The sequence below is a fragment of the Petromyzon marinus genome, chromosome 1 (genome assembly GCF_048934315.1).
Source record: "Petromyzon marinus isolate PM22_M1 ecotype Great Lakes invasive population chromosome 1, UKy_Petmar_22M1.pri1.0, whole genome shotgun sequence".
NCBI classification, from domain to species: domain Eukaryota; kingdom Metazoa; phylum Chordata; class Hyperoartia; order Petromyzontiformes; family Petromyzontidae; genus Petromyzon; species Petromyzon marinus.
Genome location: NC_133667.1, coordinates 3,395,094 through 3,415,955, shown reverse-complemented (window position 1 = coordinate 3,415,955; position 20,862 = coordinate 3,395,094). Strand labels below are relative to the sequence as shown.

Sequence of the window (20,862 nt, the reverse complement as noted above, 5' to 3'; positions counted from 1 at the left end):
TTTTTATCAAGGTTAAGGGTCATAGGTCAAACGTCAATTGCATTTCATATACCATAGGTCTCTACTTCACACAGAATGGGTGCTCACTGGACCCTGCGTGACAGCAATTACTCAAGTCAAGGTTGTGATTGACAGAATGCAAGTCAAATGCAGTTGCGTATATGGGCCCACATCTATGTAAATGCAAACATTGGATTCGATGCTGCTTGAAACGTATTTTGCGTAGTTATAAAATAAGGCGTTTAGATGTTGGATCTCTACTTACCGGTAATCTTTCCATTGGACTCTGCTGGGGGTTGCCAATTGACCAGGGCAGTGCGCGGCTTTCCTTCACGGGTCACCACCGTTAGGTCCTTGGGTGCTGATGTTGGAGCTTTTTAGACATACACACAAACACAGGAATATGTTGTGGTGACATCACCACCGTTAGGTCCTTGGGTGCTGATGTTGGAGCTTTTTAGACATATACACACACAGGAATATGTTGTGGTGACATCACCACCGTTAGGTCCTTGGGTGCTGATGTTGGAGCTTTTTAGACATACACACAAACACAGGAATATGTTGTGGTGACATCACCACCGTTAGGTCCTTGGGTGCTGATGTTGGAGCTTTTTAGACACGCGCACACAAACACAGGAATATGTTGTGGTGACATCACCACCGTTAGGTCCTTGGGTGCTGATGTTGGAGCTTTTTAGACACGCGCACACAAACACAGGAATATGTTGTGGTGACATCACCACCGTTAGGTCCTTGGGTGCTGATGTTGGAGCTTTTTAGACATACACACAAACACAGGAATATGTTGTGGTGACATCACCACCGTTAGGTCCTTGGGTGCTGATGTTGGAGCTTTTTAGACATACACACACACAAACACAGGAATATGTTGTGGTGACATCACCGTTCTTCTGTCAGGTTAAGTGCTATTTTACACCATGTGAACTGTCCAAGCCTGTCTGGCAGGTTATGGGACCCCAAAAGCTGGAGGGCAACAGAAAACGAGCAATATGCCTGATGATAAAAGAAAATGAGATATAGGAAATATGATGAAAATGCCAAAACACATTCAGAATTCACAGATCATTGGAATAGAACAGCAGAGAACAGAACAAACAAGTTATAGAAGTTGCAATGATACAACATGAGCATGAAGCCAACCATTAAGGACATTATTGATAAGTCAAAAATGGTAGCCCTCAAGATAATCCCACAATGCATGATAAAGACATAATCATACAATTAATGGAGGAATTGCATGCAGATCGCAATAACTAATAACGTATATTTTAAAGGTGTGGAGGAAAATGTGGAGAAACCGATAGGGTAACTTTTGGAACGAGATTGACTTGAGTCGAGCAGACAAACTCCAGATCATCACAGATGTCTCTGTCCCTGGCAAATAAAATACAGAAAGTGATTACAAACTGGTGCGTTGCCAGTTGCACTTCAGGGTAACCAATAGAGGCCAAAAGTAATTGCAGGGAAAACTGAGATAGTTCACATCAAGCATCTAGATCAGCAAGTATCTGATTTTAGGCTAACTCTATGCAACAGAAGCGAAGACCAAGAGGACCAATTTGATTAATGGATGACAGGACTTTACGCAATGAAAGAGCTCGAAGACTAACGGGGCAGTGCATTGATAATGGGAATGTGATGCAGGACATGTTAAACACCCGAATAGAGAAGTCTGCAAAGCTAGGAGTATTAACAAATATTCGTTCATGAAGCCATCCATATATATATAGACACGGACACAATTTCCACCGAGAAGATGGGTACAAACTGAGCAACATTGGAAGGACGTTATTAACCATCCTACCACCTTCCGATGTTAGTTGTGCTTTACGCCCATTTCAAACTTGCGCTTTCACAGGGTTCACATTAACAGTCACTTCGCGCTCCGACCCCTTGGTTGCGGCTCTGCGATCTTCCATTAACTTGTTAATCTTCCATTAACATGCTAATCTCTCATTAACATGCAAATTTTCACCTGGCAGCCCTTTGATTGGTGGAAAACCAACCACTGTCGGGTTGGCTGTCCACCACTCACATTATCATTGGCTGCTGACATTTGGGCTACGCCCATTTCAAACGCCTTATAAACAGTTTGCCTTGGAAGCTAACCTCTTCCTGAAGATGACCGCTTGTGTTGCGATCGAAACATCGTAGTTTTTTGTTATTTTCTTTGAACCTATCTACGTGACTTTATCGAAAGACCCAAGAATATGAGTAAAAAAAGGTAATGTACATTAAATTTGTGAACAGAGGGACAACTGGAAAACAGCATAGTATGTTTTTGCCTTAACGAAGACGACCAAAATCAAGAAAATATGAAACCAAGAGGTGGACAAGAGCGGGTTTGAGTGTTTTTGGAAAGCTGAACTTGATCATTAAAATTAACCATACCAATGTTTCTAAAGAACAAAGCTTTAATTCACTGCGTACTACCTGCAACGACACATTGTGCACAAAAAATGGTCTATAATACTAAAATATAAAACAAAAACTGATAATGTACATTATGAGACCTCCTTTGCCAGTAACAAGATATAGGAATAGGTTTTACCCTTTTAACTGGCACAAAAACTGACACCTTTATTCAAGGCATCATGTTTGCAATAACCACAACACAAGCAGTCAAAATGCAAACAAAAAAGACAACTCTGATAATAATATGCACTGTCCTTGAATTTGGTCCACACCCGAGACAGCTTTTCTTAGAGCCTAGTCTCCATTGGTGTTGGACCAGAAGACGCCAAAAGGTGTACAACTCAAAAAACAGCGCACTATCAGAGTATTGAGGGCTCGGGGTGAGCATGTACATTATAATAATGTACATTATAATAATGTACATAATGTACATAATAATGTGCATGCTCACCCCGAGCCCTCAATACTCTGATAGTGCGCTGTTTTTTGAGTTGTACGCCTTTTGGCGTCTTCTGGTCCAACACCAATGGAGACTAGGCTCTAAGAAAAGCTGTCTCGGGTGTGGACCAATCAAATTCAAGGACAGTGCATATTATTATCAGAGTTGTCTTTTTTGTTTGCATTTTGACTGCTTGTGTTGTGGTTATTGCAAACATGATGCCTTGAATAAAGGTGTCAGTTTTTGTGCCAGTTAAAAGGGTAAAACCTATTCCTATAAAAACTGATAAGTGTGGATGAAACCTGAGTAGGTATATTCATGCTTGGAATTATACTGAGACAAAAGCGATGAGTACATGGATTAGAGAACAAACGTAGGTTAATGACATCATCTCATCGATTAAGAAAAGTATGTGCGCTTGGGCAGGACATGTCACTAAAAGGGCAGATTAATGATGACCAAGAATAATAATGTAGCAGCAGCCAAGGAATAGCATGCGTCTAGGAGTTCTTCCACCGCGGGGATGGAGTGATGACATCAGTTCATCTGCAGGTGCTGGATGGATTGTGGCATTCCAGGATCGTGAGAGGTGGCAGTCGGCTAGGGAGGTGTAAATGCTCTTGGCACAATGAGTCTGCACATGTCTACAAATTATCACTGTAATTGTCACTGGAGTGGCTGTATTTTGGTGTGTGTAATTTCCATATGACTTCAAGCTGTATGATGCATGTTTGTGACTGTTTGGTGTACACTGGAACAGACTTTAACATGTAAAGCTAATGAGCTGGCTTCAGGGTGGTGATGTATATTTCCAGGCATCCCTTGACTAATTTTAGCTATTTAACAATATGCACATCGGAGTCATTTGTTTACTCATAACAAAAGTGGGTTACACTGCATTTAAATTCACCCATAATCTATTTATGAGTAAAACATTCCCAATGAGACAATAACAAATGTAACACATTCGTCAATAACATTGCCTTAAAAGGAAAAGTATATGATAGGCAATGTTTTGAGCAATGAGCCTTTGTCATACGGCTCATGATCTGGGCGATGGCTATTCTTCATAGCACATTATGTGCTATGAAGAAGGGCTATCACCCAAAACGTCAGCTATTTACGTACGTTCCTTTTAAGGTTGTGCTATTGACGAATGTGTTCTGTTTCTTGGCATTTGTTCTTGTGCACCACTGCCAACTCAGCATCACGTATGAATATGTTTAATTACGAAGAAAACAAGTGACAATGGAAAGAAGATGGATGAATATACAGTACAGGGAAAACAGATACAAGGAGACAGAAAACTATTAACTGCTATTTTTTATTTTACCAGGTAAGGCACCGCTGAGCAATATAGCTCTTTTTCAGAAGTGACCTAGCCACAATTGACAGCTAAAGGAAGTGGCTTATCATGCGGAAATGTATAGCGGCCAAATACTCCGAACGCGCGTTTCTAAATGTGGAGGGAAGACCGGAGCACCCGGGGAAAAATCCACACGACCACCGTGATAACATGCAAACTCCAAATATACAAGCGTATACAACAAATGGTAATGAACAAAAAACGGAACACTATAACAGTGATGACAAACCATAACCCACGTTTCAATGCAATGAATATAGATGATAACTAATGTACACTCTTAGCTTCAATTAAATTAAGTGCTACATTTAAGCATGTGCACATATATATTTATGTTACCGATTTAAACTTGTTGAGGCTTTTTTTAAATAAAAGAGAAGATCCCTGCATAAGGAACAGACATTGGAATACGAGAACCCTCTAACAAGCAGACAAGGCAAGCACACTAGGACATGAGCTGAACCCGAATTCGAGTGGAATTCCTATTATCCATATTGACATGGAGGGCATTATTGGGGGATTTGATTGTGTATTTATTCACAAAATAAACTCTGCTTATCCACAGACACACCCGGATAGATACACATTACAGGAATAATTTGCAGACATCTTATCTTTAAAATTTCCGGAGATAATGAGTAATGTAGCATACAAGTGAACAGCTTATGGGTGATGAACAGCCACTGATGAATACAAATAAAATAGTTTCCACTTGACTCTGATTATGCGTAGGTATTTAATGGTGGTTGTTTTTCTTGTTCTGTGCAAATGCACAACAAATTCTTCCTTGCAGACTAGCTGGCTAACTGGCTATATGGGACTTTCCGTGTCAGGACACATGTATTGATTGGTTATTCTTTGAACCGTGTTCTCTTCTCACACATGCAAAGCACAAGCACTCACTAGCATGCAACAGCATATTGCACAGCATCAGAAATATGGTATTATAATCATTATCGCTGTTGTCATCTTCATCATGAATTCGTAATCTGCCTCAATCCATACTTTCCATCAATCTCTAAGCAATTTTTTTTAACGGAACAAACACAAATTTAATCCACATTGCACACACCTGCAGGACAAAGAAGAAGGCAAATATCTTCAGTATAGCCTAAATAGATAGTTGTGGCAAGTGCTGTTCGCGAGCACCTATGAAGGCTGGCAAATTAATAAAAAAGCCACCGCATGAGAGTTCAGATGAGATTTTTCTGCCCAATAGATTGATGGTTTGAATTTGGACACAAATATCGCAACAAAACCCCTTCAAGAAAAGTAAAACAAAAATTTCAATGTCAACAAAATTACACGAGAAAAACATGAGATCATAGACATTCGTTTGAAATTACATAAAATGTGATTACATTGTTTTCCACGAATATTGAATACTCATATGACTTTTTTTTATATATATACAATCCCATCATGCAAAGCTCTATGGCAGTGCAGTCAGAGACAAGATCAACATACACGTCGTTTAGGAAGAAAAAATCCTTGTTGTGTGCAATGCAATGATCGAACCCACCAATCTCCAGTGTCGTGCCGTGCGCTGTCATGCTCCACGTGCTCGTACGCCGGCCCTTGGTCACCATGACAGCAAATTCATACAGAGTATTGGGCTTCAGCCCTCCTACTAAGTAGCTCAGTGAGGTACTATTGGCCATCTGAAAAACAGTGAAACCCAGTACATTTATTCACAAAACTCCCATTGTCAAAAAAAAATGCACAGCCGTCACGAAACATATACAGCCAGTCCTCGACTTACGAGCGCCCGACTTACAAATACTTTCGAACCAATCTAGATTTGAAGTTTTCGTGACTGCAGGGATCCATACTCTTTGGTTCTTTAGGTAAAGTCACGTAGGTATAAAATAAATTAAATCGTGACGTTTTGGGCGCAACACACTTCAGCAATTCAGCAATTGTTTCTTGCTGTGGTTGTCCCACCTGATGACGGACCCTTGTGTTGCGCCCGAAACGTCGTGATTTAATTTATTTTATATACCTACGTGACTTTACCCAAAGAACCAAAGAGTACTTTCGAACCAGTTTCCATGAAATAAAAAAACAATAATTTTACATTGACTTAAAACGCGAACTCGCAATTTCAAATTGAACTGCGGAGCTATTTTGTTCAGAGGAGCGATCCTCCGAGAGATATAACGAGTCGGCCTCATGTTGTGGGTGTGTTTGCGTGAATGTGTGCGTACGCGGGCATGTGTGTGAAAGTGTGCGCGGAGTGGAGAGGCTTAGTGTAGAGCGGTAGCGTAGTGGTTAGCGCACTGTGCTACGAACCAGGCAACCCGAGTTCGATTTGCGCTCAAATACAACACCGGTGATGATAATCTGAACCAGTCTTGGGCCTCCCCTAGGTCGACTCGGCCTCAAATGAGTACCTGGTGCGGTGCGTAAACATCGCCACTCGGGAGACAAAGGTGGCCAGGCGTGGTCTCAGGAATGAATTAGGTTCGTAACCCGAAGACTACCCATATTTACAACTTTAAAAGTGGATTTTTTTAAAGTAATCTGTCATTGTTAGTGATATTACATTTACAATAATCAAGGACATTGATTTCAATGGTTTCACACTTCATCACGTATGTTAAAATGTTCATTGAATATTGATTTATGTCTTACATTCTGGAGCTCCATGCCCCCGTGTGTGTACGGAGCGGAAGTGTAGCGGTTAGCGCGCTGCACTAGCAACTCGGCGACCAGAGTGATTCTGGGGCTCCCCTAGGTCGACTCAGCCTCAAATGAGTAACCTGGTACGGTGTGTTAAAACATCACCACTAAGGAGACAATGGCGGTTATGCGTGGTGCCAGCCACCCCAACCACCCCCAGAAGTGTGCAGTGCCGGCCTTCATAGGTGCTCGCTAACAGCACTTGCCCCAACAGCCTGTTAAAAGGCTAAACAGGGGATCTTTGTCTTTGTGTGTGCATGTGCCTGCATGTGTGCAACTGTGGTGAATCATTGCGTCCCTTCCAACAAGCCAGCATGAGGACTCAAGGTAAGTGAAAATAAAACAGATTTGTTTCTATTCATGTTACTTTAATTTATGCTTGATTTACTATACATTATTTATTACAGTATTACATGCACATGTATAATAGTTCTTATTTATGAGTTTAACAATGCTTCCCTATTTTGTTGAATTGTAACACATTTCACAACACTGTCTGTATTGGCCTTTAAATACATTACATTGTGTTCCGACTTAGGAACTGTTCAGCTTACGAACAGATCTCAGGAACTAATTATATTCGTAAGTCGAGGACTGCCCGTATGTTTATTGCCTCGTGACAATATTTTGTCATCTTTTTCCCAATTTTATTCCAATTGTTATATTGGTGTCATCTGACTAGTTGAATAAATATATGTTTGGAACAGTCCATCCCACATGTTAGAGGATGGCACATGGAACGAGAAGGCACAATTCTGCACTTTCGTATTTACCCTCCTACACAGAGATGTTTCTCACATGGTAGCCAAAATGTTTTTCCCATAGCTGGGATTTTGCCACTTCCTCGGAATGTTTTTTTAAGGTTCTAGATAATTTGTTCTCTTTTTAAAGTTGTCCAAACCGTCAATATACCATTCATTAGTTATTGAATGGAAGTGGTGGCATCCATTTAATCATTATTTCTCTATGCATTTAAATGTTTTTAGAGTTAGTTTAAATTCAGCTACATTCGGACCTAGACCTACGTAAAAAAAATCCTCTTTTTTGTCTGTAATTAGATTTTCCCTCTCTTCGACTATGTTAAAGTGTAATTAGCTTTCCACCAGCCTGTGACTGGTTCTAGTGTGGAATCAATATACCACCCCAAGGCAATCCAGAGCAAGGTAATAGCTGGGTGTGGCACACTTATGAGCAAACCCGACTCTCCATAAAAAAATCACAATATAGACTCCTGAGTTTTTAATGGATACTTAACATTCCTGTTTTAACTCTTTTAATTGATAACATCATATAAGCACGCGTCTTTAAAGTAACACTTTCCATGCAAGGTTGGCGTACCTTGTATTTAGTGTTGGCTGGATAGTAAGTCTTCCACCGCACCGTGTAGTGGCGTGCATCAGGAATCCGCTGGCTGCGCGGCAGCGAGTTGTCAGCCCAGGCGACGCGGATGGTGTCGTGAGACAACACCGTCGCCTGTACGCCTACCGGGGGCAGCATGGGTGTGGGTGGCTCGGGGACTGCCGTCACCGGGTCAGCAAAAACATGAAATAAATCAATGTCGGAAGGGTCCATATGATCTGAGGGGCCAGCATGGAGAATAATAATAATAATGCAGCATTCAGAAACATGCAGCCAATTAAATGTATTAGAGGGAAATGTGAATGAACATAATCATAAAAATAGGGATCAGGGGGTGTTATAGTAGAGATGAGGAGGCGGTGGCTTTAAAATGAATAAAATCAACAACATGCAGGGCAAAATGAATAAGCCAGCAAAAGAAACGATGAGTGAAATGTTGTGGTTTTAAAGAGAACAAAGAAGCAAGAGAGAAAAGTCGTTAGTAATAAATGTTAATATTCATCTTAATCTCAGCTAAAACAGTACTTAAGATGTTATAAAAATGCAAACATTGTAATCCATATATTTTTTATAATATTTTTTTGACAATTAATATGCAAACATAACTTCGGATAGAGTAATTTTATATTAGTGTAATCATTCAAAATTCGTATATTATTAGAAGTTAAAATCTATACAAGTTTGGGCATGCTTTATGTGGGTTTCGTTTGCGCAATTTTGCGTATATGCGGTTAACCAATTTCTACCCAAAATTCACAATATGCAATTTCAAATCACTCTGGTGCAGATATACGATTGGACGTGGGACAACATTGTGTACTGTACGCGCTACTCTGCAGGCAGCTGTTTCATGAGGATTAGCTTTGTGCACCCTTTTTGTAACGCATCTACCACATAAAGCGAGGGAAACCTGAAATTGTAAAACACAATATGGCCATTGGTAAACCAGTATGTAACAGGATTATTCGAATAATATTCTTAGCTCTTTCGGTAAAGTCACGTTAAAGGGAAACAATAAAATAATAATATATAAAACAATAAAAATTCTCACGACGTTTCGACCATAACACAAACGGATTTATGCATATAAAATTACATTCTTTTATATACCAGGTAAAGGCCAATTAAATATGAGCTCTTTTTCAAAGGCGACCTGTTCACACATGATAGCTAATCGAATTGAAAATTAAGAGTAGCCAAATAATCTAAACGCATGGAGAGCAAAACTGGAGGATCTGGGAGAAAAATCCACGCGATCATGGGGAGAGCATACAATCTCCAAATATACAGGCATCAGGGTTGGCAACAAACCCACGACCTGCATTTCATGGTCATCATTAGCCATGATCAATCCACTGCAGGACAAAGGGCAAGCCTCCACCGCCTCTCAAAAAAACTCTCAATTCCATAATACACCTAGCACACGCACATTAAGTGATTACCATTGCTTCATCTCTTCAGTGTACAACCTCTCAGAAGCTTTCCACTCCTTGGCTGCCTGTCAATGGTATTATTCTTGACGATTGTACATCATACCTTAAAGACATTACTTTTTAAACCCACTTAATATTCTTATAGTTTGGATGAAGTCATTAATCTGCATATGTTTTCTAGAGTGTCATTTTTTCTGTTTATCCTCGTAATCCATCCAAAGTACGTATCTCTCCAAAAGCTTCTTTGTGCACTTTTCAGATTGTATTCCATTTTCTTTGGCTATGTCCGTGTTTCTAATTCACATGTCATCAAAATACAAGGTGGCATTGTCTTGATGGCATTATCAAAGGGCAGTGGCATAGTCGCGCTGGGAAGGAAGCCAGCCAGGTTTGACCGCCCCCCAAAAAAAGTTTAACATAGGTAAAGAGAAGACCAAGTACCTGTGGTACCAGTTGGGTGATGGGTTGGTAAAACCTTTGGTGGGATAAGTTAAGGCCTTGGTAGACTGAAATACCACGAACCAAGATGCAAGTGAAGTCGTTCTTTTTTTTCTTCAAAATTTCTACAATGATTTGTCCATTGTACAATCTCACCAAGATATCAGTACCCAACTAAGTTGTGTTCTCCAGAATGTAATGTAGCTTTTTATAAAGTATGCATCTGATGTAGGCCTGGGGACAGTTCTATCAACAGAACGTTGATGGCATAGACTATAGAACAATCCAGTGGTTTGAGTGTGCAGCAATCGCGTCGACCGGCCATGTGCAGCTGCCGGAAAGAAGCGCACGCTCGGGTGCCGCAAGCATGCGCCCTGGTGTGAATAACCACAGTCCGTCGGCACCCTTTCACGAAGTCAACAGCGGAGTCAGACGAGACAGGTTCGGGTCCAATGGCACTATTCAACGATGCATCTGCTGCGTGGGGTGCGTTTGTGTAAATTTCGCACCTCCCTGCCAGCCCCCAGCTTTCTTCCCCTTCAACGGGCGGCCTCTCATCACAGATACTCAGCTGCTCCAAAAACGAGGCGGACAAAGATCTGCCCATTTGGTCTTGTCTTCTGCCCTCCGTTTTGCTGTACTGTATGTACGTATGTATATGCGTTCATGTTGGTCGACTATGTTTATTTATAGGAATAGGTTTTACCCTTTTAACTGGCACAAAAACTGACACCTTTTTTGTTTTTTTTGTTTTTTTGTTTGCATTTTGACTGCTTGTGTTGTGGTTATTGCAAACATGATGCCTTGAATAAAGGTGTCAGTTTTTTTGTGCCAGTTAAAAGGGTAAAACCTATTCCTATATCTTGTTTCTGGCAAAGGAGGTCTCATATGTTTATTTAATTTGTTACACGGATGGTGCCCTTAACCAGCTTAACCAGCCACAGTGGGAAGATGTTAACTACCTCGCCGGGTATACAGGAGGTCGTGGGTTCGATCCCAACCCTGACGTCTGCTGTATATTTTGAGTTTGCATGTTCTCCCCGTGGTCGCGTGGATTTTTCTCTGGGTTTGGCCATCAAATTGATCATACAACATCTGAGATATTACCATGTGCCGCTTCATTGGCCAAATACCGTGAAGATACTAAATGCTCTGGTCACTTAATATTGCCTTGCTCCCCAGGCTTTCTCCTTCATGGTGAAACATCTCCCTGGACGAGAACATGCAAATGTAATTTTGTGTCTCGAGAGGACATGGAGAGTCAGACTTTCATTATGGGGGTTCTGGGCTAACTTTTATGTTACAAGTTGGTTCACCTGTTGCATGGTTCTCACTGGTCAGCATAACTGATTTTACTAGAATATAATTAAAAGGCATTGGCTATTATAAGACCCACATATAAATCTCACAGGCTTCTATGGGAGTAGGCTGAACAGGAACAGGTGGACTGAGGGTTAATAAAATTATAATGATTACCTTCTTGGTGAAACTGAGCATGCATTGCCCCAGGGTATGCCTGGGTAATTGTCTCAGCTGCTACCGATATAAAGGGGCTATAAAAGCCAGAGGGAGGAGAGGAAGGCAGGGGAGCTGTGGTTGTATATTGCGTCTCGTCCTAGTTGTTGGAGTTGTACAATGGCATCTTGGCTGGCTGACCAGATCACCTGAGAATGTAATCTGGGATGCTGCACTAGGGGCTCTGTGTCAAATAGCCCTGTTGCTGAACACTGCAGAACACAGTAATTGCGAGCCTCTGAAATATCCACAAAGAGCCCTGCTTGTGAATTCACCTGGTGGCATGAATAATATCCTTTAACAAATGCTCATTTTTATTGCAAAATGAGAATGACAAGTGGATATTGTTTTGAAACATAAATTTGTTTTAATGTAACAATAAATGACCACTGCACTAAAACACTAAGTATACATTTTAAGGGAAACATTGACGAAAAGCACAGCTCATGTATTCGTTATACAAACAATATAAATCTGGCCTTTAAGAGCTGGCCTGTGAGGTTAATCATTTTAATACTGAAATTAAGTTTCCTGGTTTAGTGGTGCGATAATAATGATGATCGTCTCACCTGTAAAATAACTAAATGCCATTAAATTGCTGGGTATGGCAACTTAATTACCTGAGAGTGTGCGTGTTGTTGCACTCTCATATAGTGGGATGCCCTCTCCCATGTGGTTGAAGGCCTTCAGCGAGATGACATATTGTGAACTTGGCTCTGCACGATAAAACAAGACCATTGCAATTAAAGCAGCTGCATGGCAAATGTTCATTACATACACCACATAGTTCATACTCTTTGTTTTTTTCGGTAAAGTCACGTAGGTAAAACATCAATAAAATAACTGAAAACAACTAAATTAAATCACGACGTTTCGGAGGCAACACAAGCTTCCGTCTTCAGGTGGAAACCGTCACAGCACTTGACACAGCAATTTTGCTGTGTGTTGCCTCCGAAACGTCGTGATTTAATTTAGTTTTCAGTTATTTTATTTATTTTTTTACCTACGTGACTTTACCGAAAAAACCAAAAAGTATGAATCATTGCAGTCACGAAAGCTTCAAATCTCGAACCACATAGTTCACCCATGTGACTTTGCCTCAACAAAGCGATCGTGGTAACAAAATAAAATGTGCATAAGAAGCTGTGCTGGCTGCGTGCCCGTCAACAACTCGTGGCAGTGACACATTACCAAATAGATGGACAATACTGCAAGCATTAATGCACAGATACAAAGCTGCATTTTAAGAAGCCTAATACTGTTTTTTTTCCCCCAAGCGAAATATACTTGAACAGGATGGGTGCGAATTCAGGGGGAAAAAAAAATAACCAAAATATATTAGCAGTGCTACTTGTCCAACTGTCATTAACATTACCAAAATATGATTGTAGGAAACCAACTCATGGAACCAATATCACAAACATTGATTTCAGTAAATATGCTGTTAACATGAAGTCAGGCTATGCTAACAAATAATATAGTTGACATTCTAGCTACAGTACATTTAGAGGCTGCTGAAATGTAAACTAATTAAATATTATGCTCACCATCGAGCCCAATTGTTTGCTCTTACCAATTCAGTTCGTACAGCCACCTATATATTTTTTTGCCAAAGATTAGCAAAGCACGTAGTCTGCTGTAATGTGAAGATTAAAGATGTGACATGATAATCTTTGTAATCTTTGTAGAGCCAGTAGAATATATTACAAATGCAAAAGTTAATCACAGTTCAAAATAATGGTCACATGGTTTTTCAGGTTTCCATTTGAATAAAAATGCGTTATCTTCTGAAAGTCAATAAATATAATCGATGTTTTAATGCTGTCCAGTTATATAGTGATGTGATTAGCAAATTGTCCTATTGTGATGGTTGCTTTGGGCTTATCGCATCTATAAGGCAAAATAGTAAAACCTCCATAAAAACCAAAGCTTATCTGAAAGCAGTCTACAACGATGGCTAAACAAAACAACCACTGATTCTAAAAAATGTACTCTCAGCCTCGACTCATAATCCATCACTGTCCAAATGTAAATAAGCCAGAGAAAGACAAATAAAATAAAAGTTTCGGTTGCATTTGTCTCAGGCCACAGTCTTGTCAAGATAACCAGATTCCAGGGCAAAGATCAATGCAAACTGAGAAAACAAGAAACTTGGGGATCACAGAGAAGAACACAATTGAGTATGCAATGGTTTCCAAGGCAAATAGGCAAGACCCAAGTGAACTGTAGCCAAAAAAAACTTGGTTAGGTTATAACATGATGAACACAGTACTTGGATGTGACAGTGCAATTTAAACAGGAAATCCAAGGCACAAGTAACATATCAAAGTTAGTCAAAGGCTAGTTCCCATACAGGCAAATGCACTTATGGTAAAGTCCGCAATCTAGTTACAGTTAATCCAGGGTAAAGTCGAGAGCTAAGGATAATTTACCTAAGTCCACAGTCATGGCCAAGATGCCTACAGTAAATGGGTCAAAAACTCACTGCCTTGCCATCAATACTGCCTTATAACATCATCCATGATCTAGCTATGGTTTGATGAAGGCCTCCCCATGTTGTCGCCACAATGCATCTTGCTGCTGAGCACGCGCTAAATACTGCCATATAACATTATGAATTATGAGCCGATGCCACCAACCCCTTAACCAACCCAGCCCTGCCAGCCAAGACAAGCACTCCCTCTTTCAGCCACTCTCTCATTGAAACCTGAACAAACTTCTTCCTACATGCCTATTGACAGCACTACCATTATTATTGCTAATACTTCTGAGTACAAACACAAAATTGGAGTGTGTTATGTAATTAATGTCTATTGTTTATGTTACAGGTGTGTAAAACACAATGTGCACGCAAGTGACGTATCGATACCACTTACCCAGATTGTCGATAGTGTAGTAGCGTTGCTTGCTGTCGACACGCAACGACTTGCCATGTGGGCTTCCAATGCCATACCCTAGAGCGTAGCCACGTACCATAATCTGTGGGTTTGCAGGTGGTGTCCAGCTCACCACAATGCTGGTAGGAAATGGCCGTACATGCAATGAGCTGGGCTGGTCTGGTACCCTTGATTCTGCAACACCAAAAACGCATCAAGGTGAAAAATTGATGCATATTCACAGGCTCTGTAACGCTTTCCAACACGTGTTTCTCCTTTGAAGCATTTTTACGAATATGTATGAAATACGGGCATCAATGAAGACAGAAATTCTAAAGTGTGCAAAAAAGTTTTCTTAGAATTGCATTGAAAAATAGGAGGAACACACATTAGAGAACACATGCAAGTTAATGGTCATAATTTCGACGCCTAAGAAAAGTGGGCTTGGGCAGAATAGGTCTTAGAAAGGGTGATGGCTGATGGTTGATGGGGTGGCAGCCATGGGAAGGAAAATTCCCACGAAGACATTCACCTGCAGAAAAAGAGCCATGAAATAAGCTTGCATGCAGGTGCTACTGGATCTCCTCTCTGTTTCAAAGAACAAATTTGACCTCAGGTCTTCGCTCATTTACCAGCTTCACATTCCCTATTGCCCCCAGGGTCTGGAATGATATTGCCAATAAACTGCAACTTGAATCACTACCTATGAGATCTTCACTCAAAACTGCTCTAGAGGAGTTGTACAACCCTAGCTGCCACTGCTATTCAGTGGCCTAAATTATGGCCCTAGATTTTGGTGTTATAATTTATTTATGTAGTTTATTGTAAAAAATTCGGTCACAGTCCCTATGATCACTGTTACATTGCATTTATGGCTTTTATTTTGGTGATTTCGAAAAGTTTTTTTTGTTTTGGCCATGTTTTTGTTTATTGTAGTACGGAGTTAGACTGATGGCCTTAATCTTAGTTGTCTTGTGGTTGTTGTTGTTGTTTGACTTGTATCCCACTGGGATTTTTGCACACAGCGTTGGTGTACGGTGCTATTTCAGGAATATTTAGATATTTTTTTCCTGTATTTTCTGTTTGCACAGTCACAAAATCACTTTAAGATGTTTTCTTGTTCATGTTTTTTGTTTGTTGCGGTTGCACCCGATTCAAGAGCCGAATGGCTCACAGGGCTATACCAAATAAATGAACTATGAACTATGAGGTGAATTGTTACATTACAGGACTGTGGGAAAGGTGGCGGCTTGTAGAGGCCTTTATCCTGTAGATCATGGCTGCTCATAATGAATAACGTTATCTTCTGAGCCGTATGATATGACGTCATAAGGCGCTGAATATGCCGCAAGATGACATCACACGTAATGACGCAATCGAAATGGCCTGGGTGTTAAGAGCTGCTTTTTTTGTTATCAAGGTGTATTGCACAATCCTTTAAATAAGCCGGTTTTCAATAGAATGAGTCTTTCGTAGCAAAATAAATATTTACTAAAAATTATATTCAGATTTGATCAACTATAAAAGTTACCATGACCCATAGATAGAAACCGACGGACAGAAACAGATGGAGAGATCTAATGGTTTCATCCTTAAGTTGGAAAGCGTTATCCATGACAATAACATGAAGATTTTAATCTGACGTAGTGGTCAGTATGCTGACAGATCAATATAAAAATCCGAATACAGGCGACCCCCGCACCTACGACCTATTTGGTTCCTGGATGACACTCGCAAGTCGAACCCTTATTTCTCATAAGCGCAATGTTATAAATTGGGGTTCCGTTCCTGGAAACCCATTACATCCCATAAAAATACCAAAATTTACCACAAAAATGAATTAAAATAACCCTAACAAAATTTATTGTAACTTTATATAACTGTTATTAAATAAAAAACAAACACTAACATTTGGAAATTCTGAACTACTTTTTTTTGCATGTGCATCACGTTTTCTCGTCTCACACGTAGCGAAAGGCGAAAAGTTTACAAAATTTTAAGAAAATTTACTAAAAAGTGAAGAGCGTTGCAAAAGAGACACCGCTGCGTTCGCTCTAGGCGCAGCTGCAGACTGTCGGGCTATAATCTACACACGCATACGGTGGAAGAGCAAAGCAGCACCATCAGGCGACGAGTCTGCGCATGACATGTGCAAACTCCTTGCCATCGACTCGGCGTTGTTAGCAGTCGGTCGGCGGTCGTAGATACGAGTTTTGGTCGTTACTGTGGGGGGTATTACTATAAGAAAGGTCATAAAAGCAGGGGGTTGGCAAGTCGAGCCATCGTAAGTCGGGGGTCACCTGTATTTATTTACATTGGAGAAATCCGATGAGCTATAAAGCTCTTTTTTCCAATGTCCAGTAAGGGCAGGTCAGAACGTTACAACAACAAATTATAGACAAGATAAACAAATAATAAAAAATATATATTAAAAAAACTAAACTTTGTTTTTAATCTTAAAAAGTAAAGCCATCTGAGCCATTATCTTATTTTTCAGAAGCGACCTGGCTACAAATGATAGCTCAACAAAGTCGCTCATCATGTGGAAATCCACAGCAGAAAAATAATATAAATAATCTAGATGCATATATGGTTTCCAAATTTTGCTAAACCCTGTTTGATTTAGTGTGCTCCTCTGTCTATCTCTGTGTCCCCTGGTGTATCTGTGTTAATTCCCTTTACTTGGGTGTCTGTATATATATCTGATTTGATGTGTTTCCTCTCTCTCTTAAATTTAGCTCTTCTGTACCTGATGATGATTGCTTGTGTTGCAATCGAAACGTCGTATGCTATTATGTAATTTTATTATTTCTTATTTCTACGTGACTTTACCGAAAAAACCAAAGAGTAATCTCGATGAATGTTTCTAAATGTGGCGGGAAAAACCCGGGGGACGCGGAGAATAAAATCCACACGACCGCGGAGAGAACATGCAAACTCCAAATATAAAGGCGTCAGGGTTGGGATCAAATGCCTAACCTCCTGCATACCAGACAAGTAAGATAACATCACACCATCAGGGCGCCCCTTTAATAACTAATATATCAGTTCAAATTGCATTAGTACATCAATTCCCAAGTTTAGGAAAGGCAATAAAACAACAGAAAAACAGTACCAAGCCACTCCAAGGCAACACAGAAGTCCTTTAATGAAATTGTACATAAACATTTTACTTTCGATCCATGGTAAAAAATCTAATTTACAAATCACCTTCGCAAATGTGGCTGTATTCAGCACTAATCTTCTGCCTCAGAATATATTTGAAGGAAGATCTAAAATGTTAAGGGAGGAAACAAGCTTGTTCCAAAACGTTGGTGCTGCGATGGCAAAGGCTTTTCCAATTATTATTCTTGGGATAGTTCAAAGCCGATTAGATGGACGTCTTGAATTTCACAATGAGGTTAATTAATTAGCTAAGTATGGCGAAGATTTGCCAGTAAGGATTTTATCGTTGAATAGGGTTCAATGTAGATAAAACTATCCCTCGACCAAAAATTTGAGACATCAATATGAATTAACATTTTTATACGGTGGTGCAATTGTTGCAATTTTAAATCTGGTGGATTCTATCTTTCAAACCTGTTTTAATACATGTGTTTTGTTTTAAATGCGTATAACTGATTGTTCATAAATGTTTATATTTTCTTCTTGTCTAAGGTTTACCTATGCTGTATCTTTGTTGTTTTCTGCCAAACATTTTTTTATGTCTTTATACACCTGAATGTTTTAACAAAAATTTGCCATACATTTTTAAGTTTTATATATCTTAACTCTTATTTTTGTTTGATTACTATTAGTGTCTTAGGCCCACCTAGACTGCAGCCTGCTTACGATACTGTCTGATGGTGCTGGTGCTTGAAGGAAATGCTTTCTTAGGCCACTGTTTTTTATTTATATTTTACATTCTGTACCCAGGACACAGCCCAACAAACTGCCATGGGTTAAGCATTGACAGTTTGTAAGGTCGTTTTATTTTGGGAAGTTATATTTGGGTTTTCATTTATGTATTTTTTGTAATTTTTTTCATATTTTCGAGCTGATTTTTCATGATATATTGTGAAGATCCTTTCAACTTGCAATACCTTTCGTTTATTTTTTGTGAAGCATCTTAAAATGTGGTTGCATTTAGATGGTATACACATTAAAATTGTATTGTATTTCTCAAACATTGACAAATATCTTACTCACCCCTACTCTAAAAATGTGGAATTTCACCACTGTCAGGCTCCGAATAGGAAACGAATGACACGCTCTTTTGAGTATAAAAAAATAATAATGTATTGCACTTCAAGATCAAATTTAATAATTAAAGCACGCAGCTTACCATCAAGGTCGGCCTGAAAAGTCTCTGACGAAAGCCAATCAGAGAAGGGGCCTGTGCCATTACTGTTGACAGCTGCTACGCGAAAGCTGTATTCAGAGCCACGATCCAACCCTAGGAAAGGGGAGTGGGGGCAGATATGACAGCATACATCACACGAATGGTTAATATGAGCGCACTAGGAAACTATTATAGATTTCACATAAAATTCAACTTTGAAAGATTAAACTGTTTCTTTGTCAAAATATATCATTCACTAAAAGTAGAACATTTCATGTTATCATCACCACCTCCATTGCAAGTCTTTTTCCAGCCTCCATTACAAGCATAGGAGACCCTTGAATATCAAGGGTTTGAAAAACAACCACTTTGTATTTCGATTCAGCTATTGCAGAAGTTAGTTTTGGCCTTTCACGGATATACTTTACACGGAAGCACTATATAATTTCCTAATACTGTGGTGCGGGGTGGGACGGGCGAGGGACACGAGGCAGTCAGTGGCACCTCGACTTTTTGTCATGCAAGCATCTCGGGGACAAATAAAAACACCCCGGTATCGCCGCAACAGACTGTTGGGACAAGTGCTGTTAGCGAGCACCTAATGAAGGCCGGCACAGCACACAAAGGTGGCCAGCACCAGGCCCGGCCACCTTTGTCTCTGAAGTGGCGACGTGTACACATAGCACCAGGTACTCATTTGAGGCCGAGTCGACCTAGGGGAGACCCAGGACCGATTTAGAAAATCGTCACCGGTGTTGGCCACGAGCGGGAATTGAGCTCGGGTCACCGGGTTCGTAGTGCAGCACGCGAACTATAGCACTACTGCTCCCCACTCGCGGACAAACACACACATACACACCCGCTTTGGATCATCAGCATTGGTAAGTACAGCACTTATTCAGTATTTATACTCCTATTTATTGTCTAAGAATGTTTTTTTTTTCCATTGGGGCTTTACATTTTTATTTTTAAAAAAATATTTGGTATACAGTACTTTTTTCAATCGTGATGTGTCTATTTTTGGTTGCCGTGTACCTAACCCCATTATTTCGGTAAGGCTTAAGTATTGAATATCGCGATTTTGTCTTTCGTGGCACTTTCCAATAACGTAACCCCCGTGATATTCAGAGGTATCCTGTATGTAATAGAACAGAACTGGATTTAATTTCATAATGAGAAAATACATGTAAAAGGGTTCATGTGTAGAAAGTTACCATTGCTGTTGCAATGAAACTATTAAATCTATGCATTAAAATAAGTTAGTTTAGAAAAGTAAAATATATGTTATTTTAATACAAATAAATGACATTTGTTCAATATGAATGTGAAGGGCTTGTTTGTGATACAAAAGACCAACTTTAAGACTGGTTTGCTCCTCTTTAGGATGCATCAGGGCAGTGCAGTCAGCATTTTTTCTGCTGCCTTATGCCTCTGGAAGCCCCATATATCGGGAGGACTTCATATAAGTTTGCGGTTAAAAGCAATAATGTATTTAAGTCCTGCCAGCCAGCACAATGTAGTATGGGCACTTTTTGTTTGAAATATGTTAAAATAAACGATTTTATAAAAACTATTTTTTATTTTACCAGGTAAGGCCCACTGAGTTATACAGCTCTTTTTGAGAAGCAACCTGGTCACAAATGATGGCTCAACGAAGTGGCGTAACATGCGGAAATTTATAGCAGCCAAATTCTCGAAATGCATGTTTCTAAACGTGGATGGAAAAACCGGAGGTCCCAGAGAAAAATCCACAAACCACAGGGAAAACATGCAAAACTCAAAATATACAGGCGTTAGGAACGAACCCACGACCTCCTGTAGAATAGGCGAGGTAGTTAATGTCTCCCCACCGCAGCGCCGCACAACTGCAGCAGGTCTCAAATTGTTGGAAGGATTTTAAAATTACCATAAAGTAGCAAAGCCCAGGCAATGCTGAGATGTAAAGTCACGTAGGTAAAAATAAAAATATATAAAAAATATTTTTTATTTTAGTT

At 39.9% G+C, this 20,862-nt stretch overlaps 1 protein-coding gene across 4 annotated transcripts in view; it reads right to left on the bottom strand.

Moving 5' to 3' along the window:
• The window catches only part of LOC103091688 (neogenin), a 267,517-nt gene that overhangs the window by 90,804 nt on the left and 155,851 nt on the right, over positions 1 to 20,862 (bottom strand). For 3 of the 4 annotated variants that reach the window (XM_032947567.2, XM_032947655.2, XM_032947835.2), the window contains exons 14-19: positions 18,872 to 18,982; positions 14,548 to 14,742; positions 12,292 to 12,387; positions 8,265 to 8,503; positions 5,767 to 5,905; positions 266 to 373 (exon numbers count right to left, since the gene is read on the bottom strand). In XM_032947567.2, coding sequence (XP_032803458.2) covers positions 266 to 373; positions 5,767 to 5,905; positions 8,265 to 8,503; positions 12,292 to 12,387; positions 14,548 to 14,742; positions 18,872 to 18,982 — 888 coding nt within the window. The remainder of the gene's footprint in view (positions 1 to 265; positions 374 to 5,766; positions 5,906 to 8,264; positions 8,504 to 12,291; positions 12,388 to 14,547; positions 14,743 to 18,871; positions 18,983 to 20,862) is intronic. The other variant, XM_032947737.2, reaches the window with a different exon arrangement.